General features: G+C 35.5%; 1 protein-coding gene across 8 annotated transcripts in view; it reads left to right on the top strand.

Moving 5' to 3' along the window:
* LOC116993544 (TBC1 domain family member 5-like) overlaps positions 1-22,990 on the top strand; it is a 325,432-nt gene that overhangs the window by 242,687 nt on the left and 59,755 nt on the right. For all 8 annotated transcript variants that reach the window (XM_033054285.2, XM_033054293.2, XM_033054299.2 and 5 more), the window contains 2 exons: positions 4,359-4,501; positions 10,351-10,457. In XM_033054285.2, coding sequence (XP_032910176.1) covers positions 4,359-4,501; positions 10,351-10,457 — 250 coding nt within the window. The remainder of the gene's footprint in view (positions 1-4,358; positions 4,502-10,350; positions 10,458-22,990) is intronic.

Raw genomic sequence — 22,990 nt, 5'->3', positions numbered from 1 at the left:
CTTGTGTCCCTAGGTTAGAAACACAGCCTAAAATCCTACTGCAGGCATCAAGTCTGCCCAGAGTAGTGTTTTCTGGTGGCATTGAACTATTAAAGTCTTTATCTTCTGTATCATTTTAAGTTCTTTTGAAAGTGTCATACAAATGTCGCTCCTCATCCTTTTCTCCTATCTTATTTTTGAACCAGCAGATCACAGCTCAAGTCTGTCTACCCTTTCTCCTAAATTATTGACCATGACTTTACAATAGTAAATTGCACTGGCTACAAATGTTTGCTTGAACATAATTCATGACAGAGTTTAAAGAGACAGAGCTTACATATCATTTTCTCAGTTAGTAAACAACTGATGTTAATTTTGGCATTTCTCAGCTTCCAAGTGCTTAGTTTTGATAAGATGGTGTTCTTTTCAATACTTACAGTCCATTTAAATAATTTTCTTATTTAGGAAAAAAAAAAATGAAATTACATCCTGCAAAATCCTACTGACCCTCCTTTCTCTGAAAGACCTTGACTAGTCTTGCAAGGATTAGAAACCAGAGCAACAGCATCCTCTGCCACCACATCCCCCAAGTGACAATGGCCATTGCAGGGGATGATACACACTTCTACCATTTCCCATGCAGGGAGAATAGTGTAGCTGGGATGAAGCACGAGGTGGCAGATGCATTCTTGGGCTAGTGGCAAGAGTTAGGAAGAAATAGAACATGCTCTGTGGAAATCTTCACTCTGCTGTGTTTAGGTCAAACAAGGAATTACCAAATTTGGGCTTCTCTTTTTTTTATATGCACAGTAAAAAGGATGATACCAGAGACCTTGTTGTTTTGATTCTAGACCTTAGTGAAATGTTTTGCAGAAAAAACTAAGTTAAGCACCAGCAGAATTTTTTAGCCTTATTCTAATGAACAGTATCAATGAATGAGAAAAAAAAATCAAGCCTTGAGCAGATGCTTGGAGTGGAAATTGTACTGAACATTGAGTTTAGCAAATGTATAAATGACTGAAAACATGCTCCTAACAATAGACTTTTTTAGGCACCCTGTTGCCAACTTGTAAGTCCCAGATCAAGTTATTTAGCTTCAGAGTCATGCTTTCCCTTTTCCTGTTGTTACAATTTTTCTTATTCTTTCTGATTTCATTGTGTTGTTTTGGCCTCATAAACATTCCTAAACTGTTTGTTTTGCCTCATTTGTAACCATTGCTTGGGCTTACTTAATTTTTTTAAAAAGAATTCTCTGCCTCATAAGAAGACTGAGAAGATAAGCAACTAAATATATAGAACACATCACATAAGTTTAAATTTTGATGGTTGGGGAATTGTCCTTTAAATTTCTGTCAAAATGGTTGTGGTATTAGTTAAAACTGGTAAAGCTGGACCATTACCTTCTTTAAGGGCTTTACTAACAGAGTTTTCTCCTGCTTTCCCTGTATTGTAAGGTCATTAATGAATCATTATCTATTGCTAGTAATTACTGATCTCGTGAGAATATTGGTTTAATTATATAGGAATCATAAGTGAAAGATACAGTTACATATTCTACAATGTAGGTAGTAGTACCTTGGTGTATTATGGCTTTAAAGAATCTGGGGGTTTTTTGTAGATTTTAATTGCTAAGTGTGCCTGGTAAAATATGAATTATTGTATTACCACATGTGATAAAAGGTATACTATTGTGAGTTTCACAGTCTGCAGGTGTAACAGATGTAAGGCAAGATTAACAGGACAGAACAATAATTAAAACACAAACAGCCATCTCAACCAAAAAAAAAGGGGGGAGGGGGGGAGAAACAGAAAAGGTTTATCATGTGCAAGGCAATTATTAAGGGTGTCTTAAATTCTCTGCAAATACTTGTAAAAGCAATAAAAATGTGTTAGTTTGAAAGACAGCTTTTCAGTGTGGACACTTAGTTAAGGAATTAAGATCTTTTTTTATGAATATAAAAGCTGAATGAAGTCCTGCCATATGGCAGCATGGTTCATAGGCAATAGGGCCCTCAGTTTATAGATGCTGTGAGCTAAACGTTGCTGAAAAAAATAAGAGAGCAGTTCGTATATATGCATTTACAACAGTATGAATTGCTTACTCCCTTTAAGACAGGAAAGTTCAAATAATTAACGGCAATATTATGGTTGCAAAAGGAAGTCCAGTTGTTCTTCAGCAGCCTACATCTGTGAAACGTGATTCCTCTGGGGAATGAGATTTAATTTTCCCAGGAGAAAATGTAAAAGCAGGAGAAAAAAAAGGAATGACTTCTGCTTGAGCAGAATAAACCTGCATCTAGAAACGATTAACACTGCATAATGAAGTAGTAAAGAAGCAAAAGAGATTTCTAATAAAGGACTAATAACAAATCCCATTACACCATGGTGTATTTTTTTTTCTTGAAGTGTATTAGACTCTTAGCAAGGCTTTTGAATAAGACTTGGGTAGTTGCAAGCAAAGTCAGCTCAAATGCTTCAAGCTTTGCTGAGATTTCTCACCTCACAGTTTGTGTACCTGGAAAGTTGTGGGTTTACAGGTGGGAGGAGTTGCTAATGCAGGTAATGGGCTTCACACAGTTTGGGTAATGTTTGTGTCACCACAGGGGAATAATCTCCTCTGGGCTGGGCACTGCAGGGTAATGTGCCACTATGGCAAAATCCCTTAGGTAGAATAGACATGGTGTTAAATGCACTAGCTAAGCCTTGCTTTTGTGTAACAGTTCTGATTTCGTTTTCTGAGGTCTTAAAATAAGTCCCCCTAGAAAAGGAGTTTGATCAGAGAAGGAAATACAGAGTTTTTGTTTTGTCATACCTGATATTGGGACTTCTGTAATTACTGTACTAATATAAAAAGTTCAAGACCTTAGAAAATAAATGTTCTATATGAGATGATGCTGTCTTTTGAAATCATGTATTTTCATTTTTAAAAGGGAACATATCTTGCAAGGAAAAGATTCTATGTAGTGAATCTCTAAATCTGTACACGGATATTTTTGTGGATTGTACATATGGTTCCAGTGGCATGAGGAATAAAAGTTTGGTGAACAAAACCTTCACTCACAACAGCCCCTTTGAATTTCTTTTATAAGAGACTGTGTTTTTGTACAGATTGTTACTATCTTCAAAGCTTGTGCTGGACTGGCATGCTGGAATTAATTTGTCCAGTATTTTCTTTATACTGGAATCAGAAAATAAACCAAAAAAACAAAAACCCCAGATGCCTTAAACCAACAATGAGTTCTGGAACAAAAGTGGTTAAACGTAAATTCTTATGAGTGAAACTAATCTTGAACAAGAAATTTCTAGTTGCCTTTTTAGAAATTTTTGTGAGTTTTAAAGAATGACTTAATTTGCTTAGCAGAAATTTGCAATCAATCTTTTCTTGCCACTGAATAAACAGATTCCACATGCGTAGCTATTTGCATATCCCAGCTAAAAATGTAATTCATTATTTTTAAGTCCATTTCGTAATAACTATTTCAGGATTAATGTTACTAACTATTCTTTAGCTCATTCAAATGTGACCTTAGATAATCCTACCTAAAAAGATACAAAGCTAGTGAGTCTGTTCTGGAAGAGGGAAGAGAAATGCCTTTCCTGAGGTCAGCAAGTAAGTCAGTGTAAGAGTCAGAACTAGAAATGAGAAATTTAGAGAAACAGTTTTCTTCTGCTGCATCTCAAGCTTCCAGCGTCAAGCAAATATTGTATTTAATATGACAATTTTTCACATTTTGCAAGGTATGAAAACAGTGCAGAGTTGAACAGGAATTAACAGTGTAGTCTACACGCAGATTATCACTAAATCTGGTAAAGATTTAAATTAGATTTAATAAAAATAGCAACCATAGCATATTTTCCATGGAGCTGCAAACACTGTCACCCATAACAGGGAGAAAGCCCCTTCACAGTAACTGTGACCTGGTCCATTTTAGTTGCTGTTTGGCATCTGCTTCTGAACTGGCTTTCACTTGACTGGGCTTTTCAGGGCTTCTCATAAACCACTGGATTCACCTTCCTGTTTTTGCTGTTTCAGGCCATTCTTGCATAATGTTTTCTCCCTTTCATCTTAGGTCGCCATCACATTAAATGCTCAAAAATTTGGTATATGGGATTGATGTATTTTGTTCTTTGAGGGTCACCCACATAATAATATTAGTCAGTGAAGTTTCTACAGTCTTTAATGTATAATGATTTTTGTGTAGATGCAGTAACATTTCCACAAATACAATTAGTTAAGTTGTTATCACAGATCTTGACACTTTGCAAAATTTTCTGGTCAAACGTTTAGGACTATAGTTGATCCTGGGATACGTGTTCTGACTTTACCTTACTTGGTAAAATGGAGAAACACAAGTCATAACATTTCCCCTTTATTTCAGGCGATGGGTAAGGCTCCTGTTTGGACGTGAATTCCCTCTTCAGGATCTTCTGGTTGTCTGGGATGCTCTATTTGCTGACAGCATCACCCTGAATTTAGTTGACTACATTTTTGTAGCCATGTTGTTGTATATCAGAGATGCCTGTAAGTATCAGCTATTTTACATTTTTTTTAAAGAATGCAAACCTATTCTTTGAAAGAAAAAGAGACCTTAAAAATACTAAATTTCATTGTGACTTTTTAAACATATTGAAAATCATTCTAAATACTAGGAGAGGAGCTATTTATTATCAGACATGGCCTGCTGTATGTATGAAATAAATTGTATCTTGGAGTTAAATGCAGGTTTGTTTTGTGAGTAGTTCTGTGTTTTTACATGGAGTTGCAGATTTTATGTGCTCCGAGTGATACAGGCAAGTATAGAGCTCCACCTTCCGACCAAGCTCATGAATTGAGTAAAGGTTCCCTATGACACTTGAAATATTTTAGTGCTGTTCCCCCGTGAGAAAGGAGAAAATGCACAAGACAATGACTCACAATTTTTGAAGAGATATCTTGAATAAAATGCAAAGATAAGTAGCAAATACTGAATATGTTTATTCTGTGCAAGAGTGGCATCTTAAAAAAAATTATCATTTATTTTATTTCAGTTCAGTACATCTGAAATTTGTGCAAAGGTGAATTCTTCAAATTTAGTGATGACCAATAATAAGTTGGGACAAACAAACAATCAAGAAAATTTTGTTAGATTACATAACTGTAAATGGGTGGACAAAAATAATTGAGGCATTTATTTCTGTCCTGTCAGATTCTGCAAAAAATTCTGTATGCAACTGATGCAACAAAGTATGCGTTTCACAGCAAGATGTATGGCTGTCATTAAGTATATGAATTCTATAGCAAGTTATTCAGAGTTAAGTATATACCATCTGTAAGCTTTAGGTTATAACAAGGTCACTTATTTGACACAATTTTGTATTCTAGGACATAGTAAGTTTTCAACATCTGTGGTTCCTATTTTAGGGCCCAGTCTTGAAAATATAATGTGGTACTTTACACGTACATGTTGTTCCACTGCCTGCCTTCATGTGTTTTTTAATTACTTTTTAATAAACATGCAGAATATGGAGCTACCTTTCATTCCTCTCTAAAAACTGGGTATTTAATTCTGGTCAGAGATTTCAAAATTAATGCTGATGTTTCAGGATGATCTGATTCCTGGTCATTATGTTTTGCAGTCTAAATCTTGCTTATTTATATGCAGTAAACTGAAGTAATTTAAATTTTTTGATAGAGGTATGTTCTGAAGAGGCATGTAAGAAAGTTTCTTAGCATCAGTATTTTATTTTGTGTCATTGCTTCCTTTAAAAAAAAACAGCACATTAGAACTGTGTTTCTAAGAAGCCTTTCTCTTCTTAGAGAGGGAAATTTCTTCTGGCTTTATTTTCTTTTGATTTGTGTTGCTGAGGTACGAGTACCAGTATGAGTTAGCAAAAATGTGAGCTAAAAATGTGTTCTAGGCTTTTGTATGAAATCAATCTCCCTCTTTCCTCTAAACTTCCCAGGCTTAGTAAATAGAGGAGTAAATAACTTTGCAGTGTAGTACAATTAACCAAATGAAAGGCAAAGTCATCTCATCAAGACAGTTAATACTTCATATTTTGACTGTTTTCTGTAATAAGTAACTTCTTGCTCTACAGCTGGACCTAGTTATTCTAAGCATAATAGAATGGGGAAGCAAAATAAGTCATGAATGCTGTAAAGTTGAATCTTTTTTTCCAAAGTCAAGCTCAAGCCATAACAATTTCCACAGTTCTTGATTACATTTAAAACCTTTTGTTATATATCTGAAAAATAAAGTTTTCTGGTTTTCCTCATGTTTTTCATTGCTGATAATATTTGAGCTTTGAACAGAGTTCAAAGTTGTAGTAATTTTAAAAACATTTTCAAATAAAGTAAGTTTATAAAAGCATCTCTTTATTTGGTGAAAGGAAACATAAGCTCAAAACATCCAATGGTGATAATCATCTTTAATTTAAATAAACCATCGGGAAATTTTTAGTTTAGAAACTTTGAAACAATATGAACAACAATAAAGCTCCTATAATGTTATGTTATAAAAATGTCAAATATAAGCAATTATAATAATACAGTACTCAAAGCATCTGAAAGTTTAAAAATTGTGCTGATTCTTATTTAACAACACTTTTGGGGATGGGTGGAAGTTGTTGGTTTGAGAATTGATGATTTTTTTTTCTGTGTTCTATTATGATGTTCTCAAGGACATGATTTTAAGAAACTATTATTTCTGCTATATGTCTCATTCTTATTTTAGTTTTGAAATCCTCTGTTGCTCAAACAATACATTAGGCAAGGAGAAGGGAAATTTAGATTATCAGATTATTGCATATATGTTTTAGAGATTACAGATACATAAACATGTACACAGCCATTCTATAAACTACTCGGTTTAGTTTTACATCTGTATCCAAGCAGATCTTTGTCTGTGGAGTGATAATCCTCACATGCCAAGTGTAGGGTTGTGTACCAGTATAGTTGTAAGTTTTAATAAATTATTTCTTGTGTTTCTTTGGAAAAATTCTTGCAAAACTTTTTCTTTTTTTTTTAATCTGTCAAATCAGAAGCCTGAATATTTGCTTTTGTTTCACCAATGTGAATATACATGCAGTTGTTGAGAAAGTCAAAAGGGAGGGAAGGATGTAATGCAAAAATAAATATATTTTATCTACTTCCTTCCAAGGAGGACAACAATGAGCAAACCTGGAAGACCTGTCTATATTTTGCATAAATTAATGCCATTATTGCACCAGGAGCTAATTTTGACTGATAAGTATTAGAATAAGTGTATTTTTATCTTGTTTCCACTCGAGGAGTAGGTATGGCTATTGTAAAAATTTAGTTTTTCATCTTCAAAAGCATTGTGAATATTTTGAAAAAAGTAAAGGAGCCATAGCTTCTTCTTAGAGGAACTGATTAGTTATTTTTGTTATAGTGCAAGATATTAGTTTGTCTATGTTTAACTTAATTTAGGGGCTACTAAGGAGAATGTGGCCACTTGTAAAGCAGCAACGGGGGAGTAAGCCCACCTTTCCGGGGTTATGAACTAATCTGGATACAGGCTCAGTGACATCAAATATTAAACTTTAAAGAAATTAAATGTATCAGAAAATTTGGACTTTGTTGAGGACAGTACTGTGAATTTTCAGGTTTTACACCACATTCCTTCTGCTTATATCCAGGGGTGGTTATTGGGCCAACAGAGAAAGGTCAGTCTCTTCTACAGCAGAAGGGAGAAGGTAATTTGATGTTCCTCTGGGCACTGAATTACAATATTAATTAAAGGGCAGTAAGATTGTTTTCTCTATGGAGAGGAGTTGCTCTCCTCCTTTGCCTAGAAATGCCAGTAGCATTCTTTCTTGAGGAAGTGAGAACTTGTGGTTCACAGTAGAAGTTGGATCTAGATATGACTCTCACTAAGTCAATGAGAGAAGGAAAAGCACAGCTGAAGAACAGCCAAGCTTTTTACAAGGCAGCTGGACATACCACCTACTGCTGAGACTGGACATTCGTATTTCACAGAATCTCCTTCCAGAAACTTCATCCTACAGATGATTCTTAGAAATCCTTTTAACACCAATAGGCATATTCAGTTTTGGATTACTGCCATTTATCTGCCATAATTACTGCCATAATTCTTAAGAAAACTGCCCCTCTGTTGTATAATGTTACACATGTTGTCCTGAAGAGACAAGAATCATAGAATGGTTTGGGTTGGAAGAGACCTTCAAGGATCATCTAGACTAATCCCCTGACATGGGCAGAGATAAATTCCACTAGACCAGATTGCTGAAAGCCCCATCCAACCTGACCTGGAACACTTTCAGGGGCATCCACAACATCTATGGGCAACATGTGACAGTGATTCACTGCCTTAACAGTAAAGAATTTCTTCCTTATGTTCAATCTAAATCTACCCTCTTTCAGTTTAAGATATGGGGGAAACCCTGAAGATAAAAAAAAACTGTATGTAAAAGTTAGCAGGTCTTCCCTTTAAAGTACTGGAATTTTTTTAACTTTCTAGATGATAAAGGGTTTTTCTTTTTGTCAGGGGTCAAGTCTGCACCTTTAAAATAAATTAGGGGTTTTTTTAATATTTAGTTTTCTCTCTATCTGTGAGACAGCAAAGAACTCTTCCAGGAAAAACAAAGAAAATATGTTTTTAATCCATTTTACATTGCAGAATAGAACACATACTTACTTGTTCAAAAGAGAAACACATTGGTGTTCGTGTCTATCATTTATAAAACCATTTAGTATTTAATATCAATATTCACTGTTTTTATTTGCTTTGCTAAAAAGGCATCATGATCACAACTGCAGTTCAGTATCTTAAATTTGATTTACGTATAAGAGTTTGATTGGGTGTGTTCTCTGTGGTGCTTGCATTATACTCTGAAAGAACTCTGACGGAGGCCATTGTATTATGTTCATTATGCCAGCTTTGTGACTTCAAGAAGAAAAAGCAGGTATCTGAATATGAACAAGAAAAACAAAGGGTAGGAAAAAGAACAGGCAGAACAGATAAAGAATGAGTAGGATAAGTGAGTGCTTTACAAATGAAAGCAGATGTATGAAATTACAAGCTGTCGGATCAGCAACGGAAATGAAGATGATAAAGTGGTTCCTTACACAGATTATAATTATTCATTTTGCCCAGTCCTGCATCTTTTCCCCATAATCCTCTTGTTGAGGGAGGTAAGGTGCAGGAGGATATGAGGCTTATTCACATGAAAGAAAGAAAAGTAAACTGTTTAAATTTCTTTGTCCGCAAAACTGCCCTTTATTTTGTTTTTTATTGATTCAAAATAATTTTGTATTTGCAATATCCTGATTAATTGAAGGCATTTCTTACTACGGCTAAAGTTCTCAGAATAGTAAAGTTTGTTAGAAATTTATTTACAATTACTATTGTTGGAGGCTGTCTTTATGTTGCAGAGTGGAAGCATCATTAACAGGCATTGCTTTGACAGCTGTGGCAGATGGATTGCCTGGATTTAGACGGTGCAAAAGAAATGAAGTAGTTTACATAGACCTGCTTGAAAAGATGTCTTTAATAATTGCACTCATAATTAGATTGATTTGGGAAGGAAAGGAAAAAAAAACAAGATGACAACACCAAGCAAAAAGCCATAGAGTATGCTTACATAGTTTCAGATAAAATCACACGGATTAGAACAAAATTATAAAATCTAGCAAAGCATGCTGAAAATTTTCTGAATAAGTGAAAAAATCTAAGCTAGTTAATGGTGTACTATATTTTTTAGTATTTATGAAGTTAAAGTCTAGTCTTATCCCTTTTTCCCGAATATTTTGTGAAGTTTCAGATTTAAAAGAAAACAAGGAATTGTTGAATAATTTTACATATGCATAGGTATCTGTGTGTGTGTATGTACGTAAATATGTATTTAAAAACAACATAAAAGATATTTCAGCAAAAACTTGTCAGAATGAGGCAAACTTATCATAAAGCCATAAATGCTAATTATCACATTTAAATTTAGATGTCTGTGGAGGAGTGTCTGAAAAGTCCATGTCCATTTTGCAATATAGGACTAGTTCTTCAAGCTCTGCTGTTGGTATTGCCCTGAGTTCCTGTGACTGGGGCAGGCTTTGGGGGCACAGCTATGGAGGTCTAAACTGAGACATCTGAATCTGGAGCTAACATAAATGTCTATGACATGAAGTCAGAGCTTTAGAACTCTTCTTAATTATACTGGACCAAGTGTAATCACGAGGCTTAGTATATACATCTCCTTTTACTCTGACTTCTGCTTGAATTCTGAGAGACTATGTGGGAAAAGACAGCCAAATCTGAACTGTAATGAATTTACTGGAAAAAGTGTTGTTTTGCAATATCAAAGTAGGAGAGTAATATTTTCTCTCTCTCTCTTTTATTTTCATTTTTATTCTAGTGATTTCAAGTAATTATCAGACCTGTTTGGGACTTCTTATGCATTATCCACCTATTGGAGATGTTCACTCCCTTATCCTAAGAGCACTTTTTCTCCGAGATCCAAAGGTGAGATGCTCGCTCTGTTAATACAGGAAATAAATCACGGTAATAAAATGTTCTAAATGCTGTGAATTTAATAACAACCTACATTTTGGAAACTAAGTGGTAGTTTCAGTTTCTTGTTACCTGACAAAAGAGCTGAAGGAAAGAGTTGGAAAGAGATTAGAAACAAGTTCCTTTACTCTTTAATGGATACTTGGAAGGACAATTTGCTAAAGTTATCCAGGAGCTCTGGTAACTGCAGATCGGCTCTTTAGAATAACTTTGCTTGGTATTCTGCACAGATATCTTTTAGGATAAAGTATACTTTTCAGGGAAACAGTAATGTTACTATTTGAAACCTAGTAAGCTGTATAGAAAGCATCATGCGATTTCATCTGAAAGACCTTTTTCATGGGATTTCTGGGATTAATCACTGCTAATCCTTAAACCACTACCCCTGCCCAGTATATAATGGTTATGTGATGTTTCTTGATTAAAACCAAGAGTTTGATGCTACAGCCCGTAAAGATTCACACATAAAAAATGTATAAATTCATAAATTTCATGCCACATATTACTAGCATGCAGTTCTGATGTACTTATCTATTTAAAAAAAAAATGAAAACCTCTTCCTGTTTTAGAATGGCATGTGTGGGTATAATATACAAGAGAGACTCACTGTATAGTGGATAAAGTGCTTGAGATGAAGCTGTACGCAGTAATCTTTGCTTACTCAGATCTCTGGCAGATAGCAGAATTTGTGCTACTGGTTTTGAACTGTCTTTGTACATGTCCCATTAGTAGGTTGCCAGTGTAAAGTCTGATTTCCCTCATCTTGATGCACAACATCTTTGAAAGCAAAAAATTCATCTTCTGCACTTCTGCACTCTGACTGCATTCTGCAAAATTTTATTCAGTACAAGGGTTTACACTTTATATATTAAGAAAATATTGTCTCTTCGTTTTTCTACATCAATTTTTTGCAGAAATCTGCATCTTTATAGCTGTTTTTTCATTCCTCTCAGGCACAAAGATTTCTTTCATGATGAGAAGTAAAGCGTATCATCTTTTCAGTGTGTAAGAAAGTTTCTAACGTTAGATCTCAGGAACCTTTCTTAAGATTTTGGCAGCAGCCTGTAAAATCAAACTGCCCAGTATTTATTTATGTACTTTCATAGCAAAACAAGATTGGAATATTTTTTAGAAGAAAGATACGAAGAGAAGAAAATTTTGCTCAGTTCCCCATCTGAATTCAATATGTAATCTGTCATTTATTGAAGAGATATGTTAAACAATAAAGTGATTACCAATTATTCAGCTGTCCTCTGAAACATACTAGGCAGCATACAAGATACCCTATCAACTGAAGGGGGCAAAAATTAACCACCAACTTCCCACAAAGAGGCTTAATCACTATTCCACTCCTTATGCTGTTCTCTCCAACAGAATGAAGTTGTCAGGCTTGTAAGACCTTGATGTCCTATTAGTTAACATTCTCAGGTGGGCCTTGAGCCTTGAACACCTTTTGGATAAATCCTGAATTAGTTCTACCACGTCTCTTATGTAGTTCTCCCTTTACTTAGGTGAATTAGTGCTTGAAACTCTTTGATGCAAAGAGTGGTAGTTGCTTTGTCAATTTAAATATGATAAAATGCGTTTGTTTCTCATTTCTGAGCTGTACTTTTCTGCTTGGGAAATCCTATGAAGGTTAAGCAGTTCTGATTTCCAGAAAATGAAGAGCCTAAGGGACTTGCAGCCACCTCTAATTTTGCAGTGGATCTTTGTGCATAAATGGACCAGGACTTCTCACAATAAGGAAGTAAAACTGTTCTAAAGGATCGTTCTGAAACTAAAAAAATAGCTCCTGGTATGAGAAATTAATGTATTTTCAAGGCTGTGATTTGAGCACCTGTTTCCTACCTTTTCCTAGATGTGACTTCAAGTTTCACTTAGGTGTCTGTAAGCATATGTTTGTTCAGTCTCTTTCTTCCATATACCTGAAATAGAAATCTTGGTACTTTGTAAGATCTATGCAAAAACATTTCCAACATTTTTCATGAAAAGGAATGAAAGAGAAGACTCAACAAGGCATCATGAGTGCTGTAGGAGTCTAAAGTCAGTGCACAGATTATATATGAAAATAAGTGGGAAAATTATGATGCTTTTTTTTTGTTAGTTGCATAGAAATAATTCAGTTTGCCTTTATTCCCTGTGGTCATGAAAGGAGATTGGAAGAAATGACAGATTTTAGTCAGTAGTGCAACTTGTAAGTGGTGATTAACAAATTCAGTGCTTAATTATTTTTCTTCCTTCTTTGATGTTTTCCTGTGCATTTCTCCATCACAAGCTTCTGGTTTCTAATAGGAAATTACATTTGGTTCAGTGCAATTTTATTTCTCCTTATCCAGGGCCGAGTTTTCTGTGTGGCATTTCTTCCAAGATTTCGCTTGGGTTTTAATATGTGAAATCAGGGAACTCTTCTCTGGGAGACTGTTGCATGGTCCAGTGGCTTATTTCATTATTTGTTGAACATACCAAGAATGTTCAGTGCTGTTCCAAATGTCTGAGAGAGGCTTGCTCTCTGCTCCTTGGAACTTTAAATTTCAGCTGGACAAGAAATGTAGTTTAGAAGTCATGGCCAGTTGCAAACAGGAATCTACCTCTTTCAGGTTTTGTAATATTTATGTTTTCTTCCATATTATTTTTGTAGCTAGGAAGATACCAAGTCATCTTACAGAGGGGAGGTTGTGGGGTATTTGGATAAGAAAGGTTGGAGGTAGGTGGATAAAACCGAAAGGTTTTTAAGGAACAGTCTTGTCATAAATGGTGAAGTTGTTATCAGATATTAAACCTGATACAGCTTTTCCGTCTGTAACTTCCAATTCAGAGATAACCTGAGTTTGAATAGCTAAAGACATGTATTATTTTTTCTCTTTCCTTGCTCTGACATAACAGGTATTTCCTTCTTACTTTTTGTCATGTAGTCTCTCATGAGAGCTAGACTTAGGCTTGATGAACCTGTAGCATTTTGTTTGCCTCTTTTCACCGCAGTCATCACCAGGAGAGCAGCCTAAATGTCAGAAGAAAGCTGTACTTAAAAGATGGGGGGGCAATTTTTTCTTAAAGATGGACAAGTACAATTTCCTGACCTTTTGTGAAATCAAATCTTACCAGAAGCCTTAGTATTATCCAGTATTAACAATAAATGAAAAGTAATTAGTACTTGCCATTAACCTAATGCTTGCAGCAGCTCTCCCGTTCACTTTGCGAACCCCAATTGGCAGCTGAGATGACAGAACATTTTAGATACCACATCCCCGGTATTTTTCAGTGCCACAGAAGAGAAATACACATCTCTGTAATAGCTGGAAACAAGTTAATGCACCTGTCTCTGAGGGGGGCCTGAGAGATACTAATTTTACAGGCATGAGTATGGATCAATGCAGAATAATTGAATTTCAGCCTTTTCCGCATTTGGCTAGCTCTGCTTCTTAGGAAAACGTGGAATGAAAAGCTCAAATCAGTGTTGTTGTCTTTGCATAGGGTGATAAAGTTAACCTGCTTAGCAGAGTATTTGTTTCACATTTCTAATCTTTGAACAGATAATTGCCTCAATTATTTATATTAAAGTAACTTCTATGCACTTACAGTCCTTCTGAATATAAAAATAGGGCTTCTTATGGAAGAATGGGATATTAAAATTGTGTATATGTGAAATGAAAAAATAAGGGGTGGCTCTTTTATGTATATCCAAAAACATTACTGAAGGTGTGCGTCTGCATATGTAATATAGCATGAGTGGCTCATTTTCTTCAGTTTCTTTTCCTTATCAAAAACATTGAGCACTGTTAATTTTCACAGCAAAGGCAGCAAAATTAAGAAGCAGAGATATGGAGATAGGGCATTGGAAAAATATAAAGTGATTAAAAAACATAGTTCTAACTAGAGTTGTTCAAATAAAAAAAAAATTTAAAAACCCAATTAGAAACAAAAGTCATAGAAAATGTGAACATATTGTGTTCCTTAAATAACCAGATGTTCTTTCCTTCCTGAAGGCAGCCAGGGCTAGGAATAAAAGGTTTAAAACTATTGTTTTAAGTTAACTGTGAATTTTGAAAATCTGTTTTCACCCTTTAGCAAATAAAATTCTAATACAGCAACATAAGCAAAGTAATTTTCATCTTTGGGTGTTCTTATTTGTATGTTGTTCTATGTTGAAGTGTTAACCTTATCACAATGACTTATTAGAAAACTAAAACACTACATAGAATATTACTGTTTTGCACCACATACCACAGAACCTGACAACTCTCCTTTGTCTGAAAGCTTACTGTATTTATTCATAATTTTTCTGTAAAATAAGTTTGCTTTCAGATATTTTAGCACAGTGAGTTCTCCCATCCATTGAGGAAGCCATTTAGGAGCTTAATTCAGTGGAGATAGCTTTTATCATAAGCTATCAATTAAAAAAAAAAAAAAAAAAAGAAAAAGAATGTGCTTGGTTGATAGAAATTAATTTGTTACTTATGCTAATAATATTATAGCTACTGCTGCTGCTATTTTCTCAACACTGTATTTTAGCTATTTGCTGACATTGAAAGTGGCTACATAATAATATTAAATTCTAGCTAAATTCATGGAGAAGCATACATGACATTTCAAAGAAGTCGTATTAGTTCATCATGACTGAAATTACAGGTACTGCCAGAATACAAACAATAAAATATGGTCATGATCACTCGTATAAGGCACAGTAGGGAAAAATCTGCATTCTAGCTTTTAACACTATTCACTATCTGAGTAAGGAGTGACAAGGGGAAAACACATTGCTGAAATTTTGAACCAAACTCTTTGTACATTTATTTTCAGCTGAATTTTCTTCTTAAGTAGCTGCCACCGTCTCATAGTTTTCTCCAAGCTGGTTTCATGTGCCTGAAAGGCTGTTGAGTTTCACTTTCTTCTTCTTCAGATAAATTCTTTTCTATACACTCATTAACTGAGGTGCTGCTGCAGAGCTGCAACTGTCCTTTGAACACTGCCGTTATGTCAGTATTGTTGTTTTGCCGTTTGTGGCAGGAGAAAAGCAGGTTTGGGGTTGTTTTGTTTGTTAGTTAGCATTGTGTGTGCAATCTGGCATTAATTACCTCTCTTTAATGACCAGATTGCAGCCAATCAGGAGTTGGGATCTGGCGATGCTCCGGCATTAGCAGCTCATTAATTTGTACCTCCACGAAGAGGTACTGCTGGGGTGCGGGTCCACTTCGTTACAGGGGTACCAGCAAGGGGGAGGGGGACTCTGAACAAACATTTTTGCTTTTTAGTTTTGATCATTGAGAATGTGACTGGTATTTCATGGGCAATAAAACATTGAACGGGGGGTTTAGGTGCATGAAACTGGGATAATGGATATCCTAGTGCAGTATGAGCTGCCTGTGCTTTAAGTAAGGAGAGTTGCCTGACTGAGTAAGGTCACCTGTACTTTAGAGGAGACTTACCTTTACATAGGATATTATTGATAAAGGAAATGAGGCTTTCCAGAAAAGCTAACACATCTCTTGATCTGGGAGAAAAGGACTTAGGGGAAACAAAAAATAAATGCATTTTCTTTTAGTGATTCACAGAGAACTTCCATTTGCCTTAATTCTTGAAAGTTTTAAATATTGCATATTCAATGCAAGGTAGATAGATTTTTATGGACAAAAATGTGGCACCATTCTCATCTTGACCTCTGCTTTTATAACCACATGCAATTCCTTGTACTGAACTGAAGAATTTTGATCTTCTAACATTCCCATTTGCAAAAGCAGTGAGGTTAAATGTAATCTAAACCCTCACTTTAAATAAATCAATGTTTTTTCTGTGACTGCATGCTAAGATTTTTAATGGTGGCCATGATATTAACTTACTCTTTGTTTATGTTCGTGTTCTTAAAATGAGAAACTTATATTTTCCAATGAAATAGTCTATGCTTTAAGAATTATTGATTTAAATATTCAGTTATTGTGTTGCATTAATAGAATAAGGTATGACAGGCGGCTAAGAGTTTAATGATAAATTACTTGGAATAACCATGTTGCCATAGTACCACATAAAAATAGTAAGTGTACCATGAATTACAAATCCGCTTCATTTTTGTACATTTGTTTCAACACCTTCTTTCCCAGTGCACCTATGCAATTTTGAATACAAAAAGGGTACATGGACAATACTTGTGATACAATAGCTTTGTTATCTCTCTCAAAGTTCATTGCAATCTCTTCACTGGTACATTAACCATTTAATCAACCCACCATAAAATAGTCATCCTCAATATATCCTGTATGTCACAAGCAGTATTTGCATGAAAAGAAATTGGAAAGTGGTTGATTAGTCATCTAGTCAAGACTTTTCAAATGAGAAACCTTTCAAAGTCCTTGTCATTCTGCAGCACTATATGCAAGACCATAGTCATCACTCTAGGGAGAAAGCTGATCTCTTGGACTGACAATGGCAACGCAGTTCCCAAGCGTTGCTCTGTCCTTGGTGTTGCACACACAGGCCAGTTGTGTGGGTAAGAACTCACAGACACCGTATCCATCCAAGCTGAACAACCATTTAAATCAATAGGAATATTCTGGGAAATAATATGGAGCACAGCAAAGCTTCCAGAACAGTGACATCTCTCATAGTTAAAGCCATGCCACAGGTAAGATGGTGCAGAAGCAAAGGACTTGTCCCAGTTCTGTGTGGGGCCAAGCAAGATGGTTCTGCAGTCCCCTGCTGGCAGCAAAACCAGAGCCCAGCCAGGTGACTTCATTGTCCTCAGTGCCCATCTTGTGTGGCCCAGCAGGAAGGAAGGAGAGCCACTGACCAGGAGAGCCACTGACCTCCTTAGGAAGGAGTGGGTGGTGTGGCTGCTGATTTCTGGGGGGGTCAGGAGGTGCAGAGTCTTTCAGAGGAAATAGCTAAAGGTGAGTTAGGAGCTACTGCTTCTACTTTTGACAGCAAGTCTCCAGGAATGATGAACCAGAAAGTTCTCTTTGGAAGACAAAATTTTTAAACTGTTCCTTCTATTTAAGCAGGTTGACATCCTCAGTAGCAAAGTAAAAGCAATTCTAATTGTACTTGCTGCTAAAGCAAGAAGCTGAAGCATTTTAAGCTCTTAATTACTTCAGGTACCAATAAAACTTATTGCTTGGGAATTTCTTGGGGCTGTTTCTTTCCATTGATAGATTCACTTCTGTTTAAAATGTCGTCTAAAGCTACTGACCCTCTCCTATAAAAGTAATAATGTTATTTATAAAATTACACTTATAAAATGTATTTAACAGTGTTAGAGTGAGGTGATTATGGTTCTTCTTATATGCAACCTGACAATTCAATTAATCATTTCTAGTTTGCAAGGTAGTTTATCAAAAGGAAGCATTTAAAACACTTAAAGCACTTTCATTCTCCCTAATCAAAAGTTCCCCATGTCATAATTTATTTACTAAAATTTGCAAAACACAAACTGCAAGTTATATAAAAATTGATTCATAACTTTTCAATAATATATGAAAGATACCTACTGAATCATATCAAATCTATTATGATGGAATTTAAATTCAGACTCTTCTGATATAAATGTAGATATACTGCTCAAGTACCTACATATTTTATAGTAAATATTAGTATCTCAATTGTAATGAAGGCTATTTGAGTACATTTGTATTAGGAAGCACTTCTCTGAAAGAGCAAAATACTGTCAAGATAAAACTGGGAATGGAATGTTTTATCCTTTATCATTTTATTGTTTATCCTGCTGTAACTTTTTATGGAAAATTAGATTTGGAGATGTTATGTCTTTTGTCCTTTGTCTTTTTAAGGAGCAGTAGTGACCAAAATGGCTCTCTAGGATTGGAATCCTAAATGAAAGGAGTTGCTTGTCCCGCAGCACCAGTCCCTTAGCTTCTCTCTGTGTTTCACAAGAAAAGACTTGGATGTTGTATTCCTTTTGGTGTGGTGTATGCATGGGACTCTGTGAATGAGCTTTTTTCACTCCCCTGGGGACCTTTTTCAAGTGGTTTACGTAGCACATTACACGCAGAACATGAATTATTCTGTTTCTTCTTCTCCTCGTCGTGGAAATAACCAAATACCACCTTAAAATTTCTTGGTTTTCCCTGATATGTGATATTTGTATACAAGCATGTATCTGGAGAAGATGTAATGCTGTAAGTGTGGTTACAAGGGGTGTATAAGCTTCAGATAACTGCATTACTCACAAAGCCATCAGTGAGTTATGCAGGTTGTCCAAAATGAGTGCCAATAAAACCATAATGTGGTAGCTTTTCTGTACATAAAGATGTCATATTTTAAATCTCATAATTTGGAGCATTCCAGGGTTTAAAGCAAGGCTTGCTGTGTGTTCTCTTCAAAAGCCTGGAGCTTTCCTCCACAATGTTGTAAAACTCCTGTTCCTAACTGTGCGAGGCTGCAAGATGCCAGAGCATAAATCTGTCACGGGGTAGAGCTGAACACTGTCAGATTTATACCTTACTATTTAGTTAATTTACTTCTTAAAACCAAGGGTTCAGCTGAAAAATAGGCAACTAAATTAAGAGGCAGATTTAAAAGGTGCTTAAGCAATTCTGTTGATGCAAGATGGGGATTTTACGCAGGTTATGAACTTGAACGTTGGCAGGTTGGAGTCTTTTTGTCTGGAATATCAATAAAAGCTGATTTGGTAGGATTTGATCTACCTGTTAAAATGCAATATGCTGTAATACTATAAATGAAAATTAAAAAAGGCTTCCCAAGCAGTTAGGACAAGAAGCCAAAATATACAACTAGAAATTTCTTTCAGTCAAGTCACCGAAGCATTTTTAAATCTCACTTGTCATTTTTTTTCAGTCCTTCATCTCTTGTCATAGAATGGCCATGTGAGAGAAAGCATGTGTATATGAAGTTAAAAACAGACCATAACGCACAGTATTTAAAATATCTTCCTGGTGTCTGAAATTTCTAGTTGCCAGGGGAATAGAGGGTTGTCACGTAACAAAACTGGAGATAATTTATTTCAGCCTAATCAGAGTTCAGGAGTGTCTTCCATTCTTGACCCAATAAACTGAATTTTGTTTCCTTTTCTGTTTTTTCTGGAAAATTTTGTTGCTTAGGGGGAAAAAAAAATCCCTCCATAATTTTCTTTAGAAACAATTAAATATGATAATTCTTCATGCTGTTATTGCATTGTAAATAACAAGGTCCATGATTGAAACCCTTAGCATCTTCTGAAAAATGTAAACAGGAAGCATTATTCCCAGTTTGTGGATTATGGCATTCCTTTGCCAACACCAATATTAGTGCATGGATCTCCTGACTCCAGTGATTAAAGGAAGTTCTTTATTAGTTCTGTGCAGTGTACCCTTCATGTTGTGCTGTTTTCCTACACAGGGTTGATAGACTATCGATCTGTGTTTTAGATGGTATTTTGCTCTTGGCCTTGAACCACTTTTGAATTGGCAATAGTACCTTACATTATCTAATGTCTCGCTGGGTTTTTTCATTCTAATAACTCAGTGGTTCATAGGTGGATAAAATACCTTTTGTGCTCCAGCAGGTTGCCTGCTGCAGAAGGTATAATAAGGGAAGAGGAGAATTAGCAGGTGAAAAGAAATGTTTGTTTGTTTGGGGAATGTTTTTTTACTTTGGGTGCTTTCGAGTTTGGGGTGGGTTGGTTGTTTAGTATACAAAATACCGTGGTATGTTTGTGTAATGTTAAGCCTTTGCTTATAGTGTGTAAATGTGTTCATGTGGGGTGGAGACAGTTGCTTAAATATCTAACAAAAGAATAAAAAGAGGAAAGGTGAAATTCTCAAGTTATTAGATAATAATTAATAAATACTTAATATTAATTATTAGTACGTAATAGAAAAACTGCTGCCGAACTGAACAAACTGCATTCCTTATCCACATCTCAGCTGCTGTACTTCACCTCTGTTCCCACTCAAAAATTTTGTCATGTTTATGCCACCTTTAATGAAGAAAGTAGCACAGGTGATCTAGCAGGAAAAGGTCAACCTTTCCTGACCTCTCAGTCCTATTTAAATTTAGGGTCACATGATCCTCCAACTTTCATTAGAAACAAATGAAAGGGAAAAAAACCAAAATTTTAATGTAAAAAATGTCTTAGGCAGTACAAAATTATGAAGAAATCCAATATTGCCATGTTAGCTGATGAGGGGAAGAAGAAAATCGGCTCCCTAAAAATAATTGTTTAAATAAGTGGAAAAACATTTCATCACAACCCTTCTCTTGTTTTTACATATGTTTGGTTCAGTCTGAGTTTTGATTTAGGCTCAAAATATTAGTAGTTTAGGGGAAAAAACAATAAATGTTTGTCAGCATTTGTATAATATATTGTAAAAAAATAGTTTTAAAACATTCCATTTGACACTAGTGAAATTAGTATTTTGGTCAGCCTACTGCACCTGGAATGTTGAATTCACTGCTGCTATTTTGTTTATTTTTTTCTCTGTTGCATTGAAGTTATCTAGTTTCAGATACAATCTACTGTGGAGTATTTTTTTAGTAGCTGAGGTTTTCCCACCTGTCTACCCTAAAACACCTGCAACATATGTTTGTGTAACCCTGCAATGCTTTGTGGTTTGGGCCTTGAGAAATTCCCCCAGAGCTTTTTGCTTATAAACAGTTGAGCAATTCATTTCTCTAATGACAAGTGCTTTTCCCTTGGCATTGAGGCAATAGCATGTTTGCTAAAATACCTCTCATTTTTCGTTAGATATATTGAAAATCTTTTTTCCTTCTTGTCTCTTACTCTGAACCTTCAGATTTTGTGTAAAATTGTATTTGATGTTTTTCCCCTTGTTAATAAAACTTGAAAGGGAGAAAAGAAAATGCCTCAACAAAGAAGAGTGTTATCGAGATTCCTCCACTTGCACCTGCATGTAAACTTTTAAACCTGCTGTGTATTCAGGGGGTGAGATGTCAGGTACATTGTAGAACAGCCTGTGAGTTCTGTCACACACAGAACATGCTTTGCTATATCCTGTCTACTCCATGGGTAAGCTGTGTCTCCAGAGGCCAGGGAGGAGAAGGGGTTTACTTGGGAATTTGAGCATATGGAGCAGGATCCTTAGCTGGTGGGAGGTGCTTTTCAGCAGTTTGTGCAGGTTTAGGGAATCAGAATACAATGTGATTCTGACCACAGTGTCAGCCCCTCGCCCAGGAAAAGTGCAGCTGTGGGTACAACTTAGCACAGCCCCGTGTCCCTGGAAGAGAATAAAAGCAAATAGAAAGTCCCCAAGAGCCTCCTGGCAGCCATGGGAATTGGAGTGAGTTAGTCTGGGGTGACTGGGAATAGACAGGGTGTCAGGGAGAGGTCTGCAGCTGAGGACAGGGATCTTTTAGGCAAGGAAAGGCTCAGAGGCAGATACCTGTTTCAGATGCCTGAAACATTTTCTGGATTTTTTTCCCTTTGGACTGTGGCTAATACATTTTGAAGAGACAAAGTCCAAAATCACATCAATTTCTATTTGTTTTGATATGTGAATGTCATACATTGTCCTTTTAAAAGCATAAATGGGGAATTTTCTACTAGTTGAAACTATATTCACTATAAATACACATTAAGATTAGAAGAATTATAAATCCAGCAGACTATTCCTACAAAATGGGTGTGGGAAAGTGGAAGGGGGTGTGGGGATAGTATTGTCATAGACAGCTTTTCTCTGATTTCTGCTCTCTTTCCTTACTAGGGAAAAATCATATACATGTTAATCTGTATAATGCCCTCAGCCCTTACACCATTTCTTGGAGGGATTCAACAAACTATAAATTTGAAGGATTGATTTCACTGTCATTTTAACATTATCCTTTTGAGAAAAAAATTATTTTATCTAATTTCATCCAATTTATCCAAGTTAGTAACAAAACAATGTACATAAACTGTAAAAGAAAAGGAATAACTTTACTTAAATAAGTAATGAAAAATACAAATTGGGTCATTCTAAATTGCACTGTGTAGGAAAAAACTGGTTGCTGTGAATATTTTAAGCAACAGAGGTATGTTTTTTGTATATAAATTTAGTCCTTAGTTCTAATACATAGGTTGTAATTTAGGGGACAACTCGAATGCTTAGAGAAGGGAATTACTTTAAAATTCTTAAGGAACAAACATTGTAATTGTGTAGGTTTTCTGTTCTGCTTTTTACATTTAACTTAGCCAAATGGTTGGAAGGAATACAAAACTTAAAGGACAACCACATTGACCTAAAGATCCTAATCTTTAAAATAACGTATTTTTTACTGTCTGAATTTCAGTTTTCAGAAGTATTTAAATTTTCTGTGGTGGCACTCCACAGATACTTGTCTGCTAACATATATACCAGGTTAGGTTTTTTTAATATTGAAATTTTTTGAAGGGTTATCTCAGTGATGCTACAAAAGAAGTTGCAGTAGTAACCCTTGACATTTACTATATTGCATTTCTAATGTTTTTTCAGAGAGCTTTTTTTTTCACTGCATGTAATACTACTTTAAACTGCTTCTTCCTTTGATGCCTTTAAACCTCATAGGAA

Source organism: Catharus ustulatus, chromosome 1 (assembly GCF_009819885.2).
Source record: "Catharus ustulatus isolate bCatUst1 chromosome 1, bCatUst1.pri.v2, whole genome shotgun sequence".
Classification (NCBI taxonomy): Eukaryota; Metazoa; Chordata; class Aves; order Passeriformes; family Turdidae; genus Catharus; species Catharus ustulatus.
Note: the sequence above shows the minus strand (reverse complement) of the source record. Positions and strands in the feature narration are given on the sequence as shown.